Genomic DNA, 17331 nt, shown 5'->3' with positions numbered 1-17331 from the left:
TGCCCTGCCCCACGGGGCTGCTTGTGGGATTAACTCAACAATAACTGCGTGACACGTCGAGAGATATTGTGAACCAAATCTGTCAAATACGGAATCCGGGTTTGTCCCCTCCCGCAATTAAACCTCAAGTTAACCAAGAAACTGGCTTTGAGGTCCCCGCCCTGCCTTTCCTGTGCGGCTGTCACTGCTTGGCTGGGCCCAGGGTCCATGACCCCTTCACGCTCTTCCCCTCACCCTCAAAAATGGAAAGAAACACACTGGGTTTGGGTGAAGAGGAACGGGGCTGAGACACAGAACAAAAGGGCCATTGAACTTGGGCCCCATGGTGAAGGCCGCGGGCAGCCCACCAGCGCCCCCTGGTGCTCAGTGCTAGGCACTTGTTGCCCCCACGTACATCTTTATTGCATCCCCGTGAGGGAAGAATAACTTATTGTACAAGGACCCCCCTCCGCATCAGTAGGAGACGTGCCCGTTTACAGATGAGCACAGTGTTAATCTCTTCACAGGGTGAAGGAGCAAGGAGGGAGGGGGAGTTGGACCGGAAGAGACAGTGAGAACAGCACCCAAGTGTCCCCTGCCCCCAAATCCCCTGGTCCAGAGGAAGGGGCTCATCCACGCCAGTGAGGTGCCGGAGAACTCCTAGGGGGGGTGTGTGCGCAGGAGAGACCAGAAAAGGGGTGGCAGTAGGCGAGGAACAGTGCCAGAGGGAACCAGGTGGTACCAGGGACCCCAGACAGCCCCTGAGCTCTGCAGTGTCACGTGGCTAAGCAAAGCCGGGGTGCTCCCGTGTCCAGGCAAGAAGCGGGGTGCCAGAAAGCTGGCTTCCAGTGTTGATCCGGCCAGGACAGTGCTAGGGCTGGGCCTCGCTGTCACTCTGCAGATTTGCAAGGTGGGTTCCCGGAGGGTCCCCGAGCCAGCCCGAGGCTGGACGAGTCTTTAGTCACAGGCTGAATGGCAGGGAGAGGAGGGAGTACACCGGAGGGTCCCACTGGAAAAAAGTTCCCCCAAGTGTCCGGCGGCTCCAGGCCGGGAGGCAGTGCTCTCCAGTGCTCCGTGAGAGTCTTGTTCAATACAAAACACGAAGGGGGACCCGCGGTGGGCTGACTGGCTGTGTGGGCCCGCTCGGTGCTCTGCAGGCCGAGTTAGCTGCCGTCTTTCCTGCCCTCGTAGTTGTTGTACGGGCTGGTGTGCGTCTGTGCGCGGGGGATGGAGAAGTCCTTCTGCGAGTTCTGGGGCTGGAGAGAAGAGCGCGTGGTCACATCACTCCCCAGAAGGGTTTGGGCACCTCAGCCAACCCTGTGGGGGTCTGCTGCCCCCCTCCCCCCACTCAGGGTCGGCTGCCCCCCCTCAGGGTCTGCTGCCTCCCACTCAGGGTCTGCTCTCCCCCACCCCCACACTCAGGCCATAGCCAAGGCCAAGCGCCAGGTGGAATTAGCACTTGCAGGTGCTACCATCGGCTACACTCGCAGCTACACTCACAGCCACACTCACAGTCACACTCACAGTCACACTCACAGCCACACTCAGAGCCACACTCACAGTCACACTCACAGCCACACTCACAGCTACACTCAGTTATATAGCCAAACTCACAGCCATACTCACAGTCACACTCACAGCCACACTCACAGTCACACTCACAGTCACACTCACAGCCATACTCGCAACCACACTCACAGCCACACTCAGAGCCATATTCACAGCCACACTCAGAGCCATACTCGCAGCCATACCCACAGTCATACTCACAGACATACTCACAGTCACACTCACAGCCACACTCACAGCTACACTCAGTTATATAGCCAAACTCACAGCCATACTCACAGTCACACTCGCAGCCATACTCATAGTCACACTCACAGCCACACTCACAGCCACACTCACAGCCACACTCACAGCCACACTCACAGTCACACTCACAGTCATACTCGCAGCAACACTCACAGCCACACTCACAGTCACACAGTCACACTCACAGTCACACTCACAGCCATACTCGCAGCCACACTCACAGCCATACTCACAGGCATACTCACAGGCATACTCAGACACACTCACAGCTACACTCAGTTATATAGCCAAACTCACAGCCATACTCACAGTCACACTCACAGCCATACTCGCAGCCACACTCACAGCCATACTCACAGGCATATTCAGACACACTCACAGCCACAGTCAGTCATATAGCCACACTCACAGCCACACTCGCAGCCACACTCGCAGCCACACTCACAGCCACACTCGCAGCCACACTCGCAGCCACACTCGCAGGCACGATGCAGGGCTGGAGGGGCAGAGGGGAGGCTGGGCGGGCATAGCAGCCCCACTGACCTGCAGCTGAAAGTGGGTGGAGTACGGGGCGTAGAGCGTGTCCCCCATCTCTTCCAGACCTGTAGAGGTGGGACGGTAAAGGGTGAAGGTGGTCCCCTCAGCCCCGCCAGACCCTCCCCCGTGAGTCACTTCTCAGAGGCTGCCATCATTATCCCCGAGATCCACGTCTCCACGTCGTGCCGGCAGGGAGGGTGGGAGCGCCCACTGGCTGAAGTCGGGAGCCAGGAGTCGGGAGCAGCCGGGGCCACAGGGGGACCCCATCTGCCCGGGCCACCCCCTTGCACTGACCTATGCCCATCTGGAGTCTGGTACTGGCCTTCATCCCTCCCCTGAGCACTGCTTGGAGGCCCCCAGAACAATAAAAATAAATAGTAAGATTATTTAATGACCAAAATAAAATAACATAACCACTTTATATTATTTCATTATACTCTGCTAATATTGTCATAATACAATTAGCATGGTGTTGATAGAATACTAGCCTACCACTGTGTAGTATATTGTTTAATAGGGTTAAAAGAGAGAAGAACCCTGTCTCTTTGGACATAGGCCATGCCACAGGCGATCCTTGAATGAGTCACTGTGACTTACCCACTGCCTCCATTGCCCCGACAGTAGGGAAATGGCTGATGCTATTCTTTGAATTTATTAATGATTATTCTCTTGGCATCTGGGGGGAATCTGAGGGGTTCGAGCTCCCCTTAGAGGAGAAATGCATCCAGGATAAAGCAACAAGTCTCCATTCATTTCCTGCCTAAACGCTCTGGTATGTCTGAAGAGTACCCCCTGTGTGCTGGAGAGATGGCACAGTGGGCAGGGCACTGGCCTGGCTCACAGTGACCCAGGTTTGATCCCTGGGGCCCCCATGTGGTCCCCTGAGCCCTGGAATAAGCCCTGAGCTCAGCAGGCTAGGGCTCAAACCCCTCCTCCTGGACTGTGGCTCCCACCTGCGGAGACAGGAGAGACCCGAGGCCCCACCTGAGGCAGATACAGACAGGGCGGCCTCTGTCAGCTGCCCAGATAAGTGAGGAATGAGGCTATGATAAGAGCAAGTCAGAGGAGGTGCAGAGAGGGGGATGGGCCATGAGGAATCTCTGGGAAAGGTGAAGAAAAGGGAAGAAGGTGCAGGAGCCCGGAGGCCAGCACTGGGGCGAGCTGTGGCCACGCCTTCTTGGCTAGGAAAGTCCACGGAGGACTAGATAAGGGCGTGGACACAGGCGGGCAGAGTGAGGGTGGCAGGAAGGATTCCAGAGCCAGCAGCCAAGGAAGCGACTGGAAAGCAGGAAGAGAGGGAAAGGAAGGAAGGGATGAGAACAGGGAGTGTCAAGGAGGGGATGGAGGGATCCCACCCCCACGCCCTCCCACCAAGTCCTGAGGGGCACCAAGTGCCCAGGAAAGGAACCGAGTTTGTTCACACTAGCCAAAATCTGGATAAAGTGGATAAAGGATCAACCCAAGTGCCCTAGAACAGATGACTGCTTAAAGAAACTTTGGTATGTCTACACAATGGAATACTATGCAGCTGTCAGGAGAGATGAAGTCATGAACTTTGCTTATAAATGGATAGACATGGAGAGTATTGTGCTAAGTGAAATGAGTCAGAAAGAGAGGGACAGACATAGGACTGCACTCATTTGTGGAGTATAAAACAACATGACATGAGGCTGACTCCTAAGGACAGTAGACACACAGGACAGATAGATTGCTCCATAGCTGGAAGCCTGCCTCATGAGCAAAGGGGAGAAGGCAGCTGGAATAGAGAAGGGATCACCAAGAAAAAGATGGCTGGAGGAATCGGTCAGGATGGGAGATGTGTGCAGAAAGTGGATCAAACATGATAACCTCTCAGAGTCTGTATTGAAAATCATAATGCCCAAAAGTAGAGAGAGAGTATGGGGAATATTGTCTGCCATGGAGGCAGGGGGAGGGTGAGGAATGAGTTATACTGGGGAGATTGGTGGTAGGGAATGTGCACTGGTGGAGGGATGGGTGTTTGATCAGTGTGTGATTGTAACCCAAACATGAAAGCTTATAACTATCTCATGGTGATTCAATAAAATTAATTTAAAAAAAAAGAAAGAAAGGAAGGAAGGAAGGAAGGAAGGAAGGAAGGAAGGAAGGAAGGAAGGAACCGAGTCCAAGGACATACCTGGAAGTACCTTCACACCTCAGACTTTCTGGGGCTGCTAGAAAATGTTTAGCTGGAGCACCAGGCCTGGCCCCGGATCTTCCTGGCCCTCTGCCTCTCTCCCAATTAGCTCCCCAGATGGGCGGATGGATACTCTGGAGCTCCCATAAAGGGACCCTTAATAGCCAGGCCCTCTGGGTTTGGTGGGACTGTGGAGTGGCTGGCTCGGCACAGCTCCAGGCAAGTGAAACTGATTCCTTTATGGTGACTTGATGGTCAGATGTCATTTCTGCCCAGATGGACAGTAACTTGGAACCCTCAGTACCCTTCTGGGCTCACACCCCAGGTGAGCTAGGGGCTCCTGCCCGCCCCCCCCCTCCCCCCCCCGTGCCCTGGCCATGGCTCCAGGCATGCAAGAGGCAGCTGTCCTGGAAGGGATGTCTTTGACCCTCCCATGGGGAACCATCACATCCTCTCGTCCCTAGGAACTGCTCTCAGCATTCCTGCTCCATTGCCTCTTAGTAGAACTCAGAGAAACCCACAAGGCATGGTAGAAAGTTCCAAACTTAGACTCTGGAACCCACTTTTAGGTCTACCTGCATCAACCTAGCTGGATCATTATTATTATTATTGGGTTGGGTGTGGGGAGACCACACCTGGCAGTGACCAAGGTTTTCTCCTGACTCTGTGCTCAGGGCTCACTCCTGGGGGTGCCCGGGGACCCCAGGGGGTGGGTCAGCCACTCCCCAGGCAAGTGCCTCACACAGTTCCCATCTCTTCGTCCCCCTCCTCCCCAGCTGGATGATTTTAAGTGGGTTGGAGCCTCAAGGACCCGGCTCCTCTTGCCTCTTGCTTCCGTGAGAAGATCCCATGACTTAAGTCTCCAACTTTCTACGAGGAACCCTGCGCCCGCCAGACTCTGTATGTATGTACCTTGAGTGATTTCCTCCTGCGAGTAGGCTCTGTTCTCCACGCCGTAGCTCTGCTTCATGTGCTGAGGTTTACAGAAGGCGTCCTCGACGGGGTAGTCCAGGGGGTTCTGTTGCTTGGTGAGCCGGCAGAACTCGGGGATGACATAGGCCAGCAGGAAGGCCCAGCCGTTGGCCACCAGGGCGGTGCTGAGGATGGTGTCATCCCATTTGCGATCGAAGTGATGGAGCATGAGGAGGGTGATCCAGGCCACCCAAATGACAATGGAGAGCAGCGAGGCGAAGTAGATGTGGGCCCCGTGCCGCTTCCAGCCCGAGAAGGTGCCCCGGAAGGTGAGGGAGGCGGCGAGGAAGGTCAGTGCCATCAGCAGCATGACGTAAATAAGCAGCATGACAAAGTCCTCATTGCGCCGCTCCCGGCTCAGCTGGGAGAAGACATCTGTGTTTGTCCGGTTCATGGTGAGCACCACGTACTCCACGGCAATGACGTCCTGGACCAGGCTGAGGCCCACGGCCAGGGCCAGCATGAGCAGCAGGGAGAGGGGCTTCCGGCCGCACACCAGCCTGGTCAGGGTCAGGGCGTGCGCCAGGAGGCAGGAGAAGCAGAGGGCGAAGAGGACACCGAAGAGGAGGAAGCGCGTGGGGCCTGTTTTGCCGTCCAGTTGGATGATGAAGGCGAAGGTGAGGCCGAAGACGCCCAGCACCCCCAGCAGGAAGAGGAACTGCGTGGGCAGCAGCTTCCTCTTGGTGGAGTCCTGCACTTTGCAGACGAGGATGAAGAGGGCCAGGATGAAGACCACCGTGGTCACCGCCCCTAAGGCAGCCAGAGCTTCGAGGACGATGCCCCAAATCTCATTCATGTCACAAAGTCTAAAGTACTTGGACAACAGTTTCGGGCCGCAGCCGGGGGGTTGGGTGGTTGTGGCCAGGGGGTTCGTCATTCTGATCCTGCAGATGGCAAAGGAGGGACAGCGGGTGAGTCTCCTGCAGAGCCCTGGCCCCGAGCACAGAGTCCACTCCCAGGGGCTCTGCCCCCCACAACCGGCTCCAAGGAAGCGCCTTGCTTTTCTCCACCTCTCCTGGACAGCTGCAAGGGCCAGGAAAGGGGAGGACCAGCCTTCAACCCCCCACCCACACTCCCCACCACTCTTAGAGCCCACCCCAAAACTAGAGCCCTCAGGCTCGGGGACGAAGCTAGGGTCTCATTCCGGAGAGAAGGGTCCCCAGTACCCTGCAGGGAAACTGCTTGGCAAGTGTGTCCTTAGGGAAGAGCACACTAAGTGGGAGCTTGAAGCAAGCCCTTTGCTCCATGAGGGCCCGCGGCGAGTTTTCACCCAGTCTCCATCCTCCCTACCCTCCCGGGGAAGCAGCTGGTCCTCTGCAGGTAGGGGAGGCCGGACTTGGCCCAGATGGGCTCCTGTGACCCCTCTCCTTGCAGGTGGTCCCTCCATCTCTCCCCACAGATAGGTGGGGTGGGGGATGCTTGTGGCCAAGGCCGAGGGATGTCAGGTGGGGTGGGGGGCCCCTGTCATTATTCTGAGACGGACCAAGTGTAAGAAAGGGAACACCCAAGAAATGATTAAAGCTCCAACATTCATTTTCACTCCGGATCAGAAACTCTTCTGAGGGTCAGAGCAATAGTACAGTGGGTAGGGCATTTGCCTTGCATGTGGTCAACCCAGGTTCGATCCCTGGCATCCCATATGGTCCCCCAAGCACCGCCAGGAGTAATTCCTGAGTGCAGAGTCAGGAGTAAGGCCTGAGCATCGCCAGGTATGGTCCCAAAAGAAAGAAAGAAAGAAAGAAAGAAAGAAAGAAAGAAAGAAAGAAAGAAAGAAAGAAAGAAAGAAAGGGGATTTGGGTTGGGGTTGGGGTTAGGGTTAGAGTTGGGATTAGGCATAGGCTTAGGGTTAGGGTTGGGGTTAGGTTTGGAGTGAGGATTAGGGTTGGTTTGGGATTAGGTTTAGGGTTAGGGTTGGGATTAGGGTTAGGGTTGGGGTTAGGCATAGGGTTAGGTTTTAAAGTTGGAGTTGGGTTTAGGATTGGGGTGAGGGTTAGGGTTTGGGATTAGGGTTGGGATTAGGGCTGAGATTAGGGTTACGGTTACATTTAGGGTTGGGATTAGGGTTAGAGTTAGGGTTAGGATTTTGTTTGGGGTTGGGGTTGGGGTTGGGGTTAGGGTTAGGGTTATAGTCCAGGTTAGTGTTCAGGTTAGGGTCAGGTTCGGGTGATGAATAGGATATAATCACAGAGTCATGATGAATGGAGCAGATTAGCAGGACTTAAGTGCAGGCTTTAGAGCAATGGAACAAGTCACAGAAACAATTAGTAAACGTCTCTGGAACTTGAAACAGAAAGTATTCACTCCTAGCGCACGAGCATTATGGATGGCTGCAGCCACTCTGTATGTGAGATCCAACTCTGCACCCCGGATTGGGTGCGCCCATATCTAACCCTGAGAAGCTCGGCGTGAACTGTCTCCACGCCTCGATCTAGTCTGGCCTTAGCCAACTGAGTCCGCGTGTGTGACTAAAGCCGTCCTGCTGATCTCATCTGTGTTGGCTTCTGTCTCTTGGCCAGGCGTCTGTAACGCAGGAACTGGGCTCTCCAGAGTTCCACACGCCCATGTCCACTGAGAGACTCGGCCATAAGGGGCCAACAGACATATTTCTCGTGACAGTAGAAGAGGAAGCCGAGGTCTCCGCCAGTCGTGCCACCAACACACCTCCCTCCTCAGCTGTCACCTGTATCCCCACCCCACAGCCCGCAGGGTTCCGAGCCAAGAATGCTTCTGCACAGAGCAGAAACCAGAGGGAAGAGGACAAAAGAGGTTCCGAAACAGGCTGCCCCTGAAAAACAAGTCCGGGCTCCTCCTGTCTATGGGGCATCCACTCTGAGTTTGGAGTACTAGGGGATACCCAAAACTGTATGCCCCAAACCCTGCAGAGCTGCCTTTTTCTTGCGTTTATGCTTACCTCCCTCTGAGGAGTCTAACTGATCACTCCGAACCCATCAGTGACTAAGAATGGGAACATTTGAGCTGGAGTGATAGTATAGCAGTTAAGATGCTTGCTTTGCACACAGCTGTCCCAGGTTCGATTCCTGACATGCCATATAGTCCCCTGAGTATTGCCAGGAATAATTCCAGCATGGAGAGCCAGGAGTAACCCCTGAGCATCACTGGGTATGACCCAAAGCCAAAAAAAGAAAGAATGGAAGAATGGGAATGTTAAACAGAGTGCCATTATATATATATATGTGTGTGTGTGTGTGTGTGTCTGTCTGTCTGTCTGTCTGTGTGTCTGTGTGTTTGTGTGTCTGTGTGTATACACACACACACACACACACTCACCTTTCAGGTGGCCTATCTGGGCTCAGTCCCCGGCACCACATAATGTCTGTATCATCCACAGGGTTCCCCGAGTCATCCCAGGAGTCATCCCCGAGCACAGAGCCAGGAGTCATCCCTGACCTCTGCTGGATGTTGGTCCCTCACTCCCCAAGAGAGAATGGAGCCCTTCAAACAATGTGCCTCGGGCAGAGTTATCTGGTGCCCGCTCTCCACTCTCAAAATAGCCCATTATCTGTGATGCTGGGGCCTGTGGCTGACCTCAGGGAAGGGAACCCCAGGGGAAAACCGCAGGCCAGACGCATGTGCAGAGCTGATAGGGGCGGACGACACCCTGCTCCGAGCACCCGAGAGGGAGCTCAGTCTAAGGGATTCTAAGGGAGCAGGGTTGGAAGGATCCGGTGCCCACATCTTCCTCCTGCCTTCTGTCCCCCATGGGCACCTCTCAGAGTAATCACTGGGCACTTCCTTGACCAACACTCCCTGTTCACGTCCCAGGAGGTGACCAAGCAGTCTGTCACCTCAGGCAGCTTTGGCACTGGACAGCAGAAGGCAGAGACCAGGCGCCCCACTCAGAGAGTCAGTGCTGGAGCCCTGTCCCCCAGGGCTCAATGACAAGGATCCAACAATGGACAGTGAGTGTGTGTGTGGAGAGGGGACAAAGCTGGTGTCCTGTATAAGTCTCACACACGCACACGTGTGTGTGTGTATGTGTGTGTGTGTGTGAGAGAGAGAGAGAGACAGAGACTTATGGGGATGTGCGGCTTATAGGGGACTTACAGTATGACCGAATAGTGGGCACGCAACCTTGAGTTCAACCCCCCGCTCCACCCCCATATGGGGGGGGGCACTGCCATCTGGGACCCTGCCCATCTGGATGCCGCCAAAAAGCATGCCATCTCTGGCCATCACAACCGTGTGTGCACGCACGCACACACACACACACACAGAGCTAAAGGGTACGAACCCCACAGAACACCCCAAACCCATGTGCTCCTCAAAGGACCATGACTATGGAAGTCCCGAGCCCATTCCAGGTCCCGGTGACCAGGCCGGGGTCAGCACAGGGTCAGTCCGCACCATCTCTCCCTGGGTTGCTTCCTGAGTGGGACCGTGTCCTGGCAGGTCCTCTGGACGCCTCGCAATCACCCTGAGAAAGAGCCATGGCCCCACCCACAGCCTGGTCCCCACACCCAGCGGTGACTCCTCCAGAGATGCCCAAATTCCCACCCCAACTCCCTGCCACCCACCACCTGCATCTGCCTTCAAGGGGGCTTCCTCCCTCCAGAGTCCCTCCTCTTGCCCGAGGGGGAGGCCTGCCTCCCCAGATGCTGTCACACCGTCCCCCCCAAATGCCCTCTGCTCCGCGGGGTTCTCTTAGGAGATGCAGAGACGTGCAGATTCGGGCCGTGAGGGACTGGAGAAAATTCTCCTGCTCCTGAGACAGGGTGGGTCATTCCTAGTTCTCACAAGCCTCTCCTGCCGGCCCCTAACCCTACCCTGCTCCAGGCTCAAGTTCCCCAGTGATGGGCGTTGGGCCCTGGCGCTGTCTGGGCCGTGCTGGAAGCACCGTCAGACGCTTACCCATTGAAACGCAGATAATGAACTTTCCCACACTTGGAGGTTTATGTTCTTGGGGCAGGTGTTGTGGTCCCACCCAGACCCACCCCCCACAGACACATGCCAGGAAGGTGCTCTGCCGCCGCCGAGCCCCCTCCTGGCCAGGTCCGCTCTGCAGGAGCCTTGAGGGCCACTGGCCTTGCGGGCATGACCTCGTGTCTGAAGGCTGAGTCCCTGCCAGCTGTCCTGCTGCTCTCTCCAACCTGCTGCAGAGCCAGAGTCGCTCCGACCCCTTCAGAATGAGCCAGGCGTGGGAAGGGGTTCACGCAAAAAAAAATGGGGGAAAGGGGGCAGAGGAGGAGGTGGGGGAGGAAGGGGAGGAAGAGAGAAGGAAGAAAGGAGGAGGAAGAAGAGAAGGAAGAAGAGGAAGGAGGAGAGGAGGAGGAAGGGGAGGAAGAGGAAGAGGTGGAGGCTGCGAGGAGGCTGAGCGGAAGTCACTTTGGGGTCTTGGTGCCCTTTGGGGGGCCGGTTTTTCACTCAAAGTCTCCCATTCCCCTAGGCAAAATGAGGGCCGAGTGGGAGGTTGGGTCCGAGCCCAGCTCCTGGCTCCAACCAGAGTGTCCACATCCAAGCCTTTCTCCCCTCCCATCCTCACACCCTCTCCTGAAATCGAAAGACTGGGTCGCCGAAACTTCAGACCACACCCCCAAACCAGGGCTGGGGTGGCCGGAACTGTCACCTGCTGGACAAAGACCCCAGACTCGGCCGTGATCACAGACAGCCTCGGTGGGTCCTTGGGGACAGGACACCCCCGGATGGGTGTCCCAGCTCCCGGCTTCCAAAGTGAGCCTCCCCTTCACGTGTGGGGAGACTTACCTGGGCAGTTTCGCCTGAACTTAGAGGGTTTCCCTCTCGAGTCACCCTCTCTGGCCCTAGGGCAGCTCCTTGGAGCCTGAGCTTCAGGTGCTGGCCACAACCCCTGAGGGCGCTGGTTCCCTCTCCTACCTGGGGGCTGACTCCCCTGGACCACCCCTGCCCTAGGGCCTCTGAGAGAATGACATCAGATAACTCAAGAACCCTCCCACCTTCCAGTGACTTTCTGCCTTCTTAACTTCCTCTTTATACTCCAGCTGCCAGGTTCAGTTTTCAGTAATAGTGATGTGATTGATGGTGATAACAATCACAATGGAATTACAAATAAGAATAATGATGAAAAAAGAATACTAATAAAAATTAAAAGAAGAAGAAGAGGAAGAAGAAGAAGAAGAAGAAGAAGAAGAAGAAGAAGAAGAAGAAGAAGAAGAAGAAGAGGAAGAGGAAGAGGAAGAGGAAGAAGAAGAAGAAGAAGAAGAAGAGGAAGAGGAAGAGGAAGAGGAAGAGGAAGAAGAAGAAGAAGAAGAAGAAGAAGAAGAAGAAGAACAACAACAACAACAACAACAACAACAACAACAAGGATGGCTGCGAATAATGATGGAATTACGAATAAGAATAATGATGGGGACTGGAGTGATAGCACAGCGGGTAGGGCATTTGCCTTGCATGCGGCTGATCTGGGTTTGATTCCCAGCATCCCATATGGTCCCCTGAGCACCGCTAGGAGTAATTCCTGTGTGCATGATCCAGGTGTAACCCCTGTGCATCGCTGGGTGTGACCCCAAAAAAGCAATAAATAAATAAATAAATGTATATCTTGCTTGTCTCTAAAAAAAAAAGAATAATGATTAAAAAGAAGAAGAAGAAGAATGATGGCTGTGAATAATGATGGAATTACAAATAGGAATAATGATGGCTGCTGGGGGCCACCCAAGTGGGGGCATCGAGAGCTTCTCTCTGGATTCTCTTCTCTGTGGATTCTCTCGCCTGGATGGTCCCATTTACCATCCCTCACCCAGGTGAGACCCAGTCATCCCAGCACATCAGAAATCTTTGCTTCGCCAGTAAATCACCCGGGGGCCTGGCAGCTTTTCTCCCTCTGTCCCCAGTCAACCCCCCTCGAGAAATCCCAGACCAGCCAGGTCACGTCCACTCTCCTGCCCATCTGCACCCACTGAAGTGCCTGGCTGATGGCCAAGCCACACCAGCTGTGCCAATCACACTGACCATCTGGAGAACCACAAACGGTTGACATCGAGTAAGGTGCAGCGGTGCCCAGGGCCCATGGACACGCAGGCCGGCCGATGGCTCAGCCAAGCTGGGGGTCGAGCAGCGATGAGCTTAGAGGAAGCCCCCAACAGGCAGAGACAGACCCGGTGAATAAAGGGACTCGGGGAATTGCCAGGTCTCAGGCAGGCAGGCGACCTGGAGGAGATGAAAATCCAGCTTCGTAGGAGAGACGCCAAGGGCAGCTAGCTGAGCACTAAGAGGGCGGCGGGAGTCACAAAGGAGACCAGGTGTCCCTGCTGGTCCCCACGCTGGTCTTCACTTGTCTGCCCAGCACCCCTGGTCTTGGTGGGCCCTCTAGGAACCCCGAGACCCAGAGTTGCCAAGGCATCAAATCAGCTGCCCCATATCGGATGGTTCTTAAAAGTCAGGCTCTGGACACAGTTGCCTGGATCCCTGTCCCCGTGGGACGGGAGGGTCTGAGGCCCCAGCAGTGGGGCCCAGGAAGTGAGAGGAGGAGTGGGGAGCATGGGGAGCACGTGGAGGCGAGGCAGGCTGAGGCCGAAAGAAAGGGTAGGGGCTGGTCAAAGAAACAAGGCAGGTAGCTTTCCAGAAACCCAGGAGAGGGAAGGATAGGGGAAAGGGAAGAAGGGAGGAAGGAAGGGAGGGAGGGAGGGAGGGAAAAAGGAGGAGAGGGAGGGAGGGAGGAAAGAAACAGGGAAGGGAGGGAGGGTGTGAGCGAGGGAGGGAGGGAGGGAGGGAGGGAGGAAAAGAAGGTAGGAGGGAGTGAGGGAAAGAGAGAGAGAGAAGAAGGAAGAGAGGAAGGGAGGGGAAAAAAGGAGGTAAGGAAGGGAGGGTGGGAGGGAGGAAGGAGACCGTCCCTTTTTAATCTCAAGATACATAAGCAGCATCACCTCGAACTTTGGGGCACTTTTCCAACTGATTTTCCCCCAACACACACACACACACACACACACACACACACACCCTCCATGACCTCTCCTCCAGCCCTTCCCAAACTTTCTCCACCTCCACACAAGGCCAGCAAGACTTCCGGAAGGAACAGGAGTTCACCGGCAACTCAGCCCGGGTCTCATTCTCTGAGCCAAGAAGCCCCTTCTCCTTCCTGCCCACAGCCCCTTGGCCATCTTTCTTCAAAATTTGACCCAAACATCTGTCATGAGCTTTTTCAAATGACTCTCTCCTCATTCCACATTTGTAGGTGTTTTCGTGGTTTTCCCATGAAGAACCCGCGGGCCCTCACATTTTCCAAATACATGACGTAGTAGACATGACTCGTGCAGCTGACTCACCCAGCGGGTCCCAAGTTCCTTTAGGAAATGGAGCAAAACTTTTTTTTTTTTCGGTCTTCCTCTGCTCCGTGCTCTGCGCTCTGCCGTGCAAATGTTTTGGACTCAGGCTGAACTGCTGAGTATTTGCTCAAAGCAAGTTATTTATTAGCAAGTGTGAGTAATACAGAGGAAGAATGTCAAAGTCGGCTCTGCATGGCGGTGCTAAGCCTCGTGTTTTTTTCTAGGCTGAGTTCAGAGAGCAGCAGGGTGGAGTCCCGAGAAATTTCTGCCTGGATGAAGTTGTGAATGGAAAGTATCCAGGGGAGATCACCAGAATCCACTTTTCTGGGTGACCACCCCAGCCCGATGACATCGAAGTGATATATCATGGCAGGAACTTATGAATAATATCCGAATAACACCACTCAGCTGAGTTCCTATGGAGCAACTGAGAAAAACTAAATCCTCAGCCCACCACAGACAGATCTAAACAAGCAGAAGGACCAGCAACACGCCGGTAGATTCCGGGGACATTACCATCTTCTATTCTTTTATTGTATTTTTGGTTTTGGGGCCACACCCGGCTACGCTCAGGGCTTAGTCCTGGCTCTGAGCTCAGGGATCACCAGTGTGTGTGTTGGGGGGGGGGGGGGGGTTCTGGTGCAGAGTCCAGGAGATCCTCTGGGGTGCCAAAGATTAAACCCAACTCAACCACATGCAAGGGAAGCCCTTATCAGCTGTACTAAAGTCTCTAGTCCCTCGCTGTCTATAAACATGTAGACATTAGATTGGTATAAAATAAATTCACTTGTCACTTGTCTTCCCGTTGTTCATCAATTTGGTCGAGCGGGCCCAGTAACATTGTAAGACTTGTTGTTACTGTGTTTGGCATATCGAATATGTCACAGACAGCTTGCCAGGCTTTGCCATGCGGGCGAAATACTCTCGGGGCAGAGGAATCAAACTTGGGTCGCCCCAATTGACCGCGTGCAAGGCAAATGCCCTACCCGCTGTTACTGACAAAAACCAAAATAGTTGAAATCATCTTTTTAAACTTACATTGGGGGGGTTAAGGGGGAGGTACACCCGACTGTGCTTCAGGGTTACTCCTGGCTCAGCACTCAGGAATAATTCCTGGTGATGTTCCGGGATCCATATGGTATGCTGGAAATCAAACCCAGGCAAATTCCCTATTTGCTGTACTATCACTCCAGCCCCAAAAATGACATTTTAAGAACCAAAAAGCTTGCATAGTACTAATTATGAACCCTTTACATTGGAATCACAGCTATAATAAACTTTTATGGGTTGCCTGATATAGCTCCAAAATACGTAAGTCTAAAACTCCTGGAAATACACATGGATATTAAGAAAAATACCACAGTTACAGAAGATCTAATGCTTCCCTGTCAGTTCTTAGCAGGTGACATATACAAGATGAAAAATGAACATGGTAAATTTTTATAGATGTGCTATGGAAGTCTTTAAAGGAAACATTCCCTATTTTTTATCTCTTATTATTCATTCTCCATTCTTAATTATATAATCGATATCCCCTATAGCCTGTGATCAACAAATATTTTCAGTAGGGACCCGAAGGTCGTTTCAGCTGGCAAACTGTGTTTGTTGCAGAAAGCAGCAGGAGAGAATACCTCGGCAAATGAGCCGGCCCGTGTTCCAATAAAACTTTATTTACAAAAAGAGGCTGTGACCCTCAGGCCTTGCTCACTGATATCCAACTTGATATGATTGTTTCTACTGTGGTGGTCATGGGATGTTTGCAAAATACAGAACACCCAAAACAAACAACCAACCTGAAGTCCCCCAGTAAGCGAAATCCCCCAGTAAGCGCAGAGCAGGCCACGTATTGTGACCACAGCAATAAAAAATGGAAACAATCGCACGAGCAGAAACGTAGAGGCCCCTTCCAGTGGAGCAAGGTAGGAAGGGTCCTGCCTCCCACCCCCGTCGGTGTTTGGGGGTCTCTGTCAAGTCTGCCTCTTTGCACGGCTGTCCTGAGAGGGGTCTGGGAGAAGGTCAGTGACCACCCGAGTTGGTCCTTCCGTCCCGAGCCTGGGAAGCAGCTGGGTGTCCCCAATGGAGGGACCAGCCCAGCCCAGCCCAGCCAACCCCTCTGGGCCACCCATGGGGGCTCAATCACCAGGCCAATCAATCCTTCCAGGGCAAAAGCCTTTCTTCCAGGAATGTCGAGTCCACCTTTAGACCTGGGGGCAGCTTTCTCCCAGGTGGTGCCCTCCTGACCCCCGACCCTATCTGCTTGGTCCCTTCTCCCACCTGCAGACCTGGAGGGCTCAGGTGCTCTCCTACCTGTCCCACACCCGCAGCCCTGAAGCAGAAGGGGGTCAGGGGGCTCAGCCCAGGGCTGTTCCTCCCAACCTTTCCGTCTGTGCTGTTTACAAAGTCCTGGAGGAGAAGCGGCCAGCAGAAGTCAGGGAGGGCAAGTTCTTCAAATTCCTGGATCCCTGTCAGGCGCCTGTTTGCAGGACTGGCCTTTGGGGCCAGGCATAGGGAGCCTCTACCCCAAGACGGGTGGGTTCAGATGCCAGGGACCCCCTTCTCCTCCTCCTCCTCCTCCTCCTCCTCCTCCTTCACCTCCTTCTCCTCCTCCTCCCACTTTTTGAGTGGCGGTGCTCAGGGATCACTCCCGGCAGGTCTCTGGGGACCACATGCTTTGCCCCGGGAATCACCTAACCGGGGTTGACCACTCGCAAGGTGAAAGCTCAGCCCGGGACCCCAACCTCTTCCTCTCTCTTTTCCCTTCCTGCAGGGCAGACCTCAGCCCCCCACCTACTAGAGCTGCCCTGGGGCGCCGAACTGGAGTCCGCCAGTGAAAGGAAGTCCTTCCTCGGGGCTCTTTGTCCTGTTTTCCTCCGGGGCCAAGTCTCCCCAGGGGTCCCCCGCACTCCCACTCTGGCGCCCCACGCGCGCGCTCCCACCTCCAGTGCGCCCCACTCACCCTGGGTCTGGGCGCCGACGAGTGAACGGACAGACGGGCTGGAGCAGCGGCCCCGACGGCGCCCCGCAGCTATAAAGGCGGGTGGGAGGGAGCGGGAGGAGGTGAGCCGGGGGACAAGGGGCGGGAGAGGGTCGGGCGGCGACACGCCCATTCCAGTTCCGCGACACCCCGTGCGCGGTGATGAAAATCAAGTCCCCGCGCGGGCGCGCGCGCGCGCCAGGGAACCGGCCAGAAGTGCCCTGACGTCAGCGGCACAGTCACCCTGAGAGTAGTAGGTGGGGCGAAGGGGGGCACCCCTGCCCTGCCCAGGGGCGGCAGACTTCCAGGGGAGCCCTCAGCCGCCACCCTCTTCGGGCTCCTCACTGCCCCCCACCCCCGAGGGCCACGCCCGCCACTCCTGTCGCCCAGGGCAAGGGCTGTGGTTCCGTGGCTCCCATTCATTCAGTGTCCACAGGGTGCGCTGCCCCGAGAGGCAAAGCCAGATGGGCACTTCTCTGCATCTCCCCGCTGGCCTTGGGGCTCCCTGGCCACAGTTGCGGGGAAAGCATCCACGGAGAGCATTGGCCAAAACCGCGGGAGCATGCAGAAACCACCAGCCAGAGCCGTGGAAAGCAGCCGGGTCCGGAGTCTGCCACCTGCTTTGCTGTCGGACCCTCCCC

At 55.1% G+C, this 17331-nt stretch overlaps 1 protein-coding gene across 2 annotated transcripts; it reads right to left on the bottom strand.

Moving 5' to 3' along the window:
• GPRC5A (G protein-coupled receptor class C group 5 member A) lies at nucleotides 1–16697 on the bottom strand. Of its 2 annotated transcripts, none has more exons than XM_056117186.1 (4): nucleotides 16673–16697; nucleotides 5399–6342; nucleotides 2338–2396; nucleotides 1–1235 (listed from the first exon to the last, which is right to left on the bottom strand). In XM_056117186.1, exons 2-4 carry the CDS (start codon nucleotides 6333–6335, stop codon nucleotides 1143–1145), a joined length of 1089 nt encoding a protein of 362 aa, XP_055973161.1. In that variant the 5' UTR covers nucleotides 6336–6342; nucleotides 16673–16697; the 3' UTR covers nucleotides 1–1142. The 2 variants fall into 2 exon arrangements, with proteins under 2 accessions (XP_055973161.1, XP_055973153.1); XM_056117178.1 differs by lacking the exon at nucleotides 16673–16697 and adding an exon at nucleotides 13717–13802.
• Between the last annotated feature and the right edge of the window lie 634 nt (nucleotides 16698–17331).

Source organism: Sorex fumeus, unplaced genomic scaffold, assembly GCF_029834395.1.
Source record: "Sorex fumeus unplaced genomic scaffold, SorFum_2.1 ptg000003l, whole genome shotgun sequence".
Lineage (NCBI taxonomy): Eukaryota > Metazoa > Chordata > Mammalia > Eulipotyphla > Soricidae > Sorex > Sorex fumeus.
This window is presented reverse-complemented; position numbering and strand designations above follow the sequence as displayed.